At 38.8% G+C, this 9,967-nt stretch overlaps 1 protein-coding gene across 1 annotated transcript in view; it reads right to left on the bottom strand.

Annotated features, from left to right (window-relative positions):
• Window positions 1-8,658: 8,658 nt before the first annotated feature.
• Riok2 (RIO kinase 2) overlaps window positions 8,659-9,967 on the bottom strand; it is a 17,971-nt gene continuing 16,662 nt past the window's right edge. The window contains exon 10 of the mRNA XM_021221442.2: window positions 8,659-9,179. Within this exon, the coding sequence (XP_021077101.1) occupies window positions 9,015-9,179 (165 nt within the window). The 3' untranslated portion in view covers window positions 8,659-9,014. The remainder of the gene's footprint in view (window positions 9,180-9,967) is intronic.

The following is a 9,967-nucleotide window of genomic DNA, read 5'->3' as shown; positions in this document are numbered from 1 at the left end:
AAAAAAAAAAAAAAAAATCTGGATGACTGGTGGATGACAAAAAATTGTGTTACACAAGAGATTAGACACATAGTACCTATTTTAGTACTTTGAGGGTAACATAGTATCGGAAACCAAGACAATGTTCTCAATATAGAGCCAGGACAAATAATATAGGTTTCTCAAAAGATGGATACTGATAATAGGAAACAGAAAAGTTTGAAATGATTGATGCCTGAAGTTTGATCAGTGAATGGGCTTTCCCTGTAGATTTAAATTGAATGTAATAATTGTTTAACACTTTTTTAAAATTTTATGTGTATTGGTGTTTTGCCTGCACAGGTATCTGCATCCCATGTGTACCTCGTGTCTGTGGATGCTGGGACTTAAACCTGGATCCTCTGGAAAAGCAGCCATCTCTTGAGACTCAAATTCTAATCTTAAAAATAGCATGGTAGAAGGAACAGTAAGTGTGGGTTTAATAAGGCCTAGGATTATATTTCTGTCATCTAACTGTGACAAGCCATTCATCTCTGAGTTTACACTTCTCATCCATAAAATCAGGAAGTTAATCTGAATTTTCCCTTAAAGTTCTAAAGCCTATGATTCTGTGGTTAAACACAAATATTATCACAGATTTTCCTAGACATGTAGAAAGTTATAGAATCATTTCATAAATGCTAGACTGATATTTCGAAAGTCACTTCTAGTCCCACTCAACCTAACCATTCATCTGTAGTAAACACAACCAATATTAATATGATAAATTCAAAGATGCTCACTACCAGAGCCACATAGGAATTTGAAAGAAAACTATGAGCATCTTCATAAGACCTTCAGAGCAAATTTATCAAGACAGTCCAAAGAAACATTATAGCCTTTTATGATTCTCATTTAATAAATGAAAGCAATAAAGACAGATTACACAACATCACAGCATCACACAACATAACAAACATTAGCATTGTTTCATCGTTAACTCCAATCTTTCAATAAAAGTTTTCCTAAGCCTCTGCTTACACATTCTTTAAATATCCATAAACATTTCTTAGGTCTACTGGGTGGTGGTGGCACATGCCTTTAATCCCAGGACTCGGGAGGTAGAGGCAGGCATATCTCTGTGTGTTTGAGACCAGCCTGATCTACAGAGCTAGTTCCAGGACAGCCAGGACTACACAGAGAAACCCTGTCTCAAAACACAAACAAACAAAAAAATTCTTAGTTCAAACTTACGTTACTAGCAGTCAGAAAAACTAGTATGTAGTTTCTTTACTTTCTTTGATGTAAAAAGCAACCAACAGAGGTGGAAGAGCCAAGGAAACATTGAGCAACGGGTCTATGTTAAAGCTCACAGCTTTCACTGTGAGCATTAACTACCTGAAGGTTATGCCAAAGGCACAATTAAAATATGGAAATGAGATAAGAGACTACAGTAAAGAAAATGATGTTCTAACAATCAGTGTGAGAGTACTAATGTAAAGGATGAGAAATGGTACCCAACTGACATGCTCAGTGATGGAAACTTGGCACCCAACAGTACAAGAGGGTGCCGTCAGTGAAAGAGGGTGCGCATTCCAAGCTTCCAGAGGGATGTATGGAACACAAGAGGTTTGCCCATTTCCCGGTAGCATGCTTATTGTTAAATAACAACTCACTATACGTTTATAAGAATGGTATGGGGGCTACCAATTGGAATTTAGGAAACACAGAGTGTGCCAAAGGGTCACCATTAGTTAAAAATGAAAAAAGAAAACTTCACCTCATGCCAACAGCGTGCTGTACTGTGGAGAAGGTGGCCATCCTTGTCAAGGCAGCTTTAAAGGATAGGGCTGTAGTCACAGCAGCTTCAACTAACATACACTCTTTTAATCCCTACTGTGCGTGAGAGAGTAAATGGTGAGTGTGAGGTGCACTTTCCATGCCTTGGAGTGCATGTGAAGACCAAAGAAGCTTTGGGGAGCTGAGTCTCTCCCTTACAGGGGTTCTGCTGATCCAACCATGGCAGCCAGGTTTGTACACCAAGTACCTTTGTTCAGTGAGCCATCTCAGTGGCCACTGACATATTTTTACTCCTAGTGAATCAGATGACAGGGAAGGAGGGAAGGGGGACCCTAAGGGAGAGCTGAGAACATATCCTCTTTGAAGTAATGTCTCACTTCCCTTGATGCTAAAGTCTATGACAAGACAGAGGAAATCAAGAGGAAGTTGAGGTATGGAGTTAAAGTGCTAAGACAGAGAGTTTACAGACACTGACAGAGTCCAATGAAGATGGGCAGGATGAACTGGACAGGTGAAATGAGGAACTGGCAAAATAGGTCAAAGTCACTGATCAGAATAGGGTGAGAGGAGAAAGGAGACTCAGATGTTGATGTTGTTGATGTTAAGTGTCAAGAAAGAAGCTAGAAAAGAGAATAAGTGGCTTTTAAGCATCCTCTTTAATAATTAAAAGAAGTGAATGCGCGTCTCAGAGTTCATTGTCTATTGGAGGAGACCAATGTGGTGTTTGGATAAAGGCTTTTATAAGAGACAGCTGAAAAGGGAATTGCCAACACTCTCCAAACATAATAACATGGTGGAATTTTACTCCAGACTTTTCTTATCCATTGATATTTGACTACATTAGGAAATTGTCAATAACAAGTAATCCGTTGAACCACATGATAAAAATAATGAATTTCCCATCTGCAGAGTAAGGGAATGTATACTTATTCATTGTTATAAAAAATATTTTGCCAGGCAGTGGTGGCGCACACCTTTAATCCCAGCACTTGGGAAGCAGAGGCAGGAGGATTTCTGAGTTTGAGGCCAGCCTGGTCTACAGAGCAAGTTCCAGGACAGCCAGGGCAACACAGAGAAATCCTGCCTTGAAGAGAGAGAGAGAGACAGAGAGAGAGAGAGAGAGAGAGAGAGAGAGAGAGAGAGAGAGAGAGAGAGAGAGAGAGAGAGAGAGAGAGAGAGAGAGAGAGAGAGAGAGAGAGAGAGAGAGAGAGAGAGAGATGTATTTAGGGCTGGAGAGATGGCTCAGCAGTTAAGAGCACTGCCTGCTCTTCCAGAGGTCCTGAGTTGATTCCCAGAAACCACATGGTGGCTCACAACCATCTGTAATGAGATCTGATGCCCTCTTCTGGCGCTGTCTGAGGACAGCTACAGTGTACTTACATATAATAAATAAATAAATCTTAAAAGTATATATATTTTTAAAAAGCAGTTACAAACTGTACTTTATTCTTGCTAAGGGTGTCTGAATTTACTCTCCTAGCCAGAAAACACAATAAAAATAAAGTTTTCATCTACCAGAGCTCTTTGATTGGTGAATAAATTTGGGGCTCCTGCATGGATATATGTTAGTGGTACCAACTGTCAAGTCACATCTTAGAATTCGGTGTCTGAGAGAAGCACAGTTTATTCTGTAAGAAATATGTTACAGGACAATCATATCATCAGGGAAGGTTTTGTCCACAGGTTAACATTTTGGAATAAAATTGGAATTGTTTAAAGCTAGAAGAATTTGGCTGTTCGATGTTTTTTTTTTTTAAGATTTATTTATTTATTATATGTAAGTACACTGTAGCTGTCTTCAGACACTCCAGAAGAGGAAGTCAGATCTTGTTACAGATGGTTGTGAGTCACCATGTGGTTGCTGGGATTTGAACTCCGGACCTTCGGAAGAGCAGTCGGGTGCTCTTACCCATTGAGCCATCTCACCAGCCCTCAATTTTTTTTAAGACTGCAGATAATGATGTCAAGCCATTTGGTCCTTAGATATGTGCCCATGAACACTGAATGGATACTTTAATGATGGCTGGCTTACTTCCAAGCAATTCATGCTTTGAAAAGGATTGCTTACAAATTTTGGTTCATGGAATGATTTTGTCAATGGCTTTAAAAAAAAAAAATTACCTTCGAAGTTTAATCAATCAGTAATTGCTGTCCTTCCCCTCTCTCAAATTTCCCCCTTCAGGAGTGGGATTTATACAGGTGGTTGTTTGAAAAAATTGACACAAGATCTAGGTGCATACTGAGATTTGTCTGTGGAGAAGCTACTGAACTCCGGCGTTGTTTGAGTCACTCCTCAAATGAAAAGGGGTCTTCTACAGTGTGTGCTGGGGGCTGAGGCACCATTTTTAAAAGTCATATTTCAAAAAAAAGAAAAAAAAAGTCATATTTCTGGGGGTATGGTGGCACAGAACACTTAAATTTTGCAAAAAATAATAAATTATTATCTATCTATCTATCTATCTATATATATATATATAGAGAGAGAGAGAGAGAGAGAGGAGGGAGAAAAGAGAAAGATAGAGACAGACAGAGACACAGAGAGACTAGAAGAAAAAGTATCAGTTTAAAACAAACTGGGAATGTTTATTGGTTACAAACAAATGATTTAAGTATGAGATTGGCTGACGATGCAGTGGTTCCAGCAACCAGTTATTTCACAGCTTCATCTATTTTAGATGAGGTTTCCCGTAAAGGTTGCATCATCAGTAGACACTTAATTCAGTTCCGGCTACTTACCGACATGCTTACATTAAGATAAAAGCCTCATGCCCTTCCATTTCACACTGTAAACTATAATTTCCATGAACTTCCTAAGCTGTCATGACCAGAGGACTGCACCTAGCAAGCATTCTGCTGACAAAGAACTGTCTTTTCAAAATTTGCTTGAAGGATAGGATAGAAAACAGCACACAAAGGAGCCCCATTTTCATACTAGTTGTAAACCAGAGAACGCCCAAGTACAAAACAGTAAAGTCTTCTACGCCTCTTAAAAAAAAAAAAAAAACTTGGGTAGCCTTGAGCTCAAGGGCAATGTGTCCCTCATCCCCAAACTCCAAGAATGTGCTCACAGAGGATTTATCTTTTGAGATGGGTTTTCTTGATCTTATAAAGGAAAGAGACTGTTTCCTAAACAATTAGGTATGGCAGGATAGACACTAAAATCTGGTTGGGTGAACTGTCTCCTTAGCAATTCTTAGTGCCTGTAAGGTAAGACAGGTGTGGTGCCCTGTAACTCTACAGAGACCCCAACGTGGCTATCCTGTGGTTCACCTTGCTATCACTTCATCAGCTCCATCTTGCCATTAATCCTTTCCCCACCTTACTCATTCTGTGACCTGAGGCAAGGGAGTTGACATTTAAAGCTGTTTGCTTACACCTACAATTAAAATGAGGTTATAGTGGATCTCAGTAACTCTCCTATGATAGAATAGGCCCTGTTCCACAATGTTTCTGCTGTTTAAATTTTATTCCAAATTCCTTTCAAATCATTTTTAACATTGACAAGTATCCCGGAGTCCCACCTAGAACCTCTTTAAAATCAAGTCACAGTGCTGCGAAAAACCTAGCTTTTCACCTACGCAACATTATCCCCACTCCACTGAAGTCATCTGTGACTTGGTCTTTTTTGATTACAGCAAATCACACTACACTTCTGTCTCTCAAATTTTCTGCACGACTTCCTCTTTTACATTCTGTCTCTCTCAGTCTATTTAATCAAATCCCTCTTCCCCGGATTACTTTCCCCAGTACCGCTTCCTCGCACCCTTTGTTCATCTGCATCAGTTTGGTACCAGGCTCTTAAGGCTTTTCCTCCTGTCCTAAGGTTGGTCTGCTTACTCGTAATCTGTCCGAGGTGATGTGCCAACTACAAATCTTATCTTAAAAACCCTGGTAGCTTTACACTACCAAGGTTTTGGAAAATGGATCTAGGAATGACATATTTTTTTTACCTTTTAATCAAGGATAAATAGAATTAGTGTTTGAGTGGTCACTTTCTTTTATTTAAAAAAAAGGGGGGGGGAGGAGAGGCATATGGTACTCACGCCAAGCAACAAAAATTTATATCATGATGCATACTTAAGAAATTGCATTGAAAGCCGGGCGTGGTGGCGCACGCCTTTAATCCCAGTACTCGGGAGGTAGATTTCTGAGTTCAAGGCCAGCCTGGTCTACAGAGTTCCAGGACAGCCAGGGCTACACAGAGAAACCCTGTCTCAAAAAAACCAAAAACCAAAAAGAAAAAAAAAAAAAAGAAAAAAAAATTGATACTTATACTAAAAAAAAAAAAAAAGGATACTAATTTGTTTTGTAATTGTTTTGTGTGTGTGTGTGTGTGTGTATGTATGTGTGTAAGCTAAAGGTCAACATTGTCTATCTTCATTGCCCTTCACCTTACTGAGGGTTCCTCTCAGTGAAATGGAAGCTTGTTGTTTTGGCTATTGGCTGGCCAGCCTGAACCAGAGACTTACCTACTTCTGAATCCTTACCACCCCAGCACTGGAATTACAGACATGCAACAGTGTTTGCCTTTTTTCTATACAAGGGCGCTAAGGATTGAAATTTAGGTCCTCATGCTTGAACAGCTAGCACTTTAACCTATGAACCAACTCCGTCCTCTGTACAATTTTAAACAATTTAACATGTTTTAATGGCATTACTATCTACACTTTACAATACTGAGGTAAAAGACTTAAGTAAGGATGGTAGTTGTTTAAGTTCCCGGGCTTTGGAACTATCCCCGTACTCTTGGTTATCGCACAGCTCTGAGGTCCACTAGATACTGACTTTTAACCTCCAACGGTGTTAATTCAGTTGTGCTAAGACAATATTACATATAGCAAACCACTGGCGAATTAAGAGTAGCCTAATGCTCTACTGAGAGATGTTCTGAGGGACAGAGGACATGGATAACGGGCTTCTGCCCATCCTGGAGGTGGCTGCTAAACCTGGAGATAGCAGCAGGGAGATTAATTGGGTAGCTATTTGTCAGAAAATTACCAAGTACATGACAAAAGAGAATAGTTATTTTAAGCTGCACTCACCCTATGATTAATACCCTCTAAACGTTCTATGGTTCTGGACCAAGTTCAAAGCATGTTGAATAGATCAGTGGCTACCAATACCAGGTTAGTACAAATATAAGTCACATGTTGCATGGAAACAAAAGCTTGTTTAATGGGAACAAAGTCAATTATTAAAGAAACGGGAAAGCAAAGCGTCTGGCAGACATGCTTTGGTGTGAGTGGATACTGACCTTGCACTTCAACTACGCTAACCCAGTCTAAGTCGTAATACTAGGAAGGATCACAACTTACGTCTAAATGAAATAGAAAAGATGGTTAGGCTAGTTAATTCTCTTTAGTAACTTTAAGGAGTCTTTAGTAATTTCAGCCTAATAAATCCACACCATGTTTGAAAGTACATTAAGTTTCTTTGTGTTTTTTTTTTTTTTTTTTTTGAGACAGGGTTTGTGTAGTCCTGGCTCTCCTGGAACTCGCTCTCCAGACCAGGTTGACCTCAAACTCCACAATCTACCTGCCGATTGCCACCATGCCTGGCTATGTATTTATTTATGAGACAGGGTCTTTCTACATAGCTCTGGCTGTCCTGAAAGTGTGGACCAGGATGCTTCCTGAGTGCTTGGAATTAAAGGAAGGCACCACCATCCTGGGTCTTGTAAGGGTTTTGTGATACATAAGTAAATAAAAATACACTCTACCAGAGTTACATGTCTAGTCCTTTTTACAAATACTCTCTCTTCCATCTAGTCTTCACAACTCTGATAGACACTATCACAAACTATGTAAATCTCTCTTCTAATTTTATCAAATAGAAACAAGTGTCTTATGTAGCAGTAGTGAAGTAAAGCCAAGAAAAATGAGGTCAAACATTTTTATTCCCAATCTGCCTTGGATATAAGAAAAACGTATCACAAAATAAACATTCTGTGGTCTTATTAAACTATCTTCAACATTAGTTTATGTTATAGAAACACTTTTAGCAGAGTATAAAAAATGAGTATCTGAGCTTAAACAACTACATTTTAAAACAGAGTTATACCAACACTTTCAAAATCAGTCTAATTTTCAAAGAAACTGTATTTGACATATTCATATATCCAAACATTTAAATGCACTTAGATAATGATCAATTACAAATAGTCAGAATTAATTTTGCTAAGGTAAAAGGGAATCTGGTGTTTTTTTTTTTTTTTTTTTTTTCTTTTACTAGATGGAAAAGAATTTATTGTCACTTTGGTAGAAATTGCCAAGAGGAAAAAAAAATCTCTGTGTATCCTTCAGAGGAATCTGGTGTTTTTATCATGTCACTTTGGCAAACACTGCCATCTGGTGGTCACTTCTTGATGAAGCCGATCTTCTATTAAAGGTCTGCTCAGGGAAGCCGAATGACCTCAGGTGCTTGTACTTACACTCAGCTCCATTGACTGAATTAGAATGTGCTTGAGGAATGAACCACACCAAAGCGTTGTTCTAGAGAATTGTTAACACTGAGGTGGTAGGAACACATTCTGGAGTCATGCATTCTCATTCTCTCTCTCTCTCTCATTCATTCTCTCTCTCTCATTCATTCTCTCTCTCTCCATTAGCCACACTTCTGCTGAAACCTGGGGAAGCTGATAACTATAAAAATACCAGTAGGACTCTATAATTTCTTTCCCCATGACCACATAGCCAATGAGAACAGCACCAAAGAGGCTTAATGGTGCTTAACTACCCATTACTGATTTATCTCTACTAGAGAAGTCTAAAGAAACAAGGCAATCAGTTTCATTCCAATGGTCACATAACTGTGTACTGTCTCACGTAATTCTAAAACCAACTCACCAATGTAGTAATGTGACCAACTGAAGGAGAAAGGAAGAGAGAACTACAGAGTGCATTAAGTTGTTCTATTATTTATTACATGTAAATCCAGGATCTGAGGCACATTTATCTACCTGTTTAAGGCAGAGTCTGAACATCACAATGAAATAAAAATGATGTCAATGTTTTGCAATTACTGCTAATGAAGTTTTTTTCACACAAGTTATTTTATATTTAAATTAGTTACCTGAAAAATTTTAAGAAACAGAATGCTTGGCAGATTTACTATGAATTAGACTTTGGAAGCTATGAGTCTAAAGAGACTTTATTTCCATCATTTCCATAAATACTGGCTTTGGTCTAAAAACAGACCAATATACTGGCTAAAAATAAAATTATAGTATCTAAAAAAATATACGTATCAGAAATGTATTAGTCTCCCCAAAAGCCGGCTGCTTCCAAACTCGATTTAATATTCTGCATGTTCTCCCTCCGCTGCTTGGTAAACACATTGGCTTCTCCCTTCTGCAGCCGGCGTCGGGCAGCCGCCTTCTGCTGCCTCGTCAGCTGGCGCTTCACCTTCAGCTTCACCAGCTCCTGCAAAGAGTTTGGGAATTAGTATCACTAACAACCATCGTGATAAGAAGCACAGAAATCATTGCAACAAAGATTTACACTACTAGTATCTTTCACATTTACATGTTGAAGATGAATTTTAAGAATCCTAATGACACTATATGAACTAGTAGATAAACAAGGAGTTGTTGAAAGTTTTAAAATTTATATTCTTCGCAGAAATACAGATTATACAGCAAAAGTGGTCAGTTTAAATTATCAACCACTAGAGTGCCACCTAGTGACCATCATGAACAATGAATGAAAAGCCCAGATGAAAACTGTTTTGTCTTTCTTGGTAAAAGACATGATTTTGTAATTATTCGCTTGCTCGCTCGCTCATTCATTCATTCATTCATTCATTCATTCTTGAGGTAAACTCTCATGTAGCCTGGTGCCCTGGCTGGCCTTCAGCTGCAATGTAGTCAGATAACCTCCATCTTCTAGCTCCTGCCTTCACTTCCAAAGGCTAGAATTGTGGTGCATGGTGCAGAGAAGAGGACTGACATCGGTAGTCACTCATAGGAAGTCCTCACAGAGGTTTCTAGAAATGCAGAACACTGTCTTGTAGTTAACAACCATAAATGCCATATGTGCAAATCACATGACTGAAAACTTTTTTTTTTTTAAAGATTTATTTATTATTATATGTAAGTACACTGTAGCTGTCCTCAGACACCCCAGAAGAGGGAGTCAGATCTTGTTAAGGATGGTTGTGAGCCACCATGTGGTTGCTGGGATTTGAACTCTGCACCTTTGGAAGAGCAGTC

The sequence above is a fragment of the Mus pahari genome, chromosome 21 (assembly GCF_900095145.1).
Source record: "Mus pahari chromosome 21, PAHARI_EIJ_v1.1, whole genome shotgun sequence".
Lineage (NCBI taxonomy): Eukaryota > Metazoa > Chordata > Mammalia > Rodentia > Muridae > Mus > Mus pahari.
This window is presented reverse-complemented; position numbering and strand designations above follow the sequence as displayed.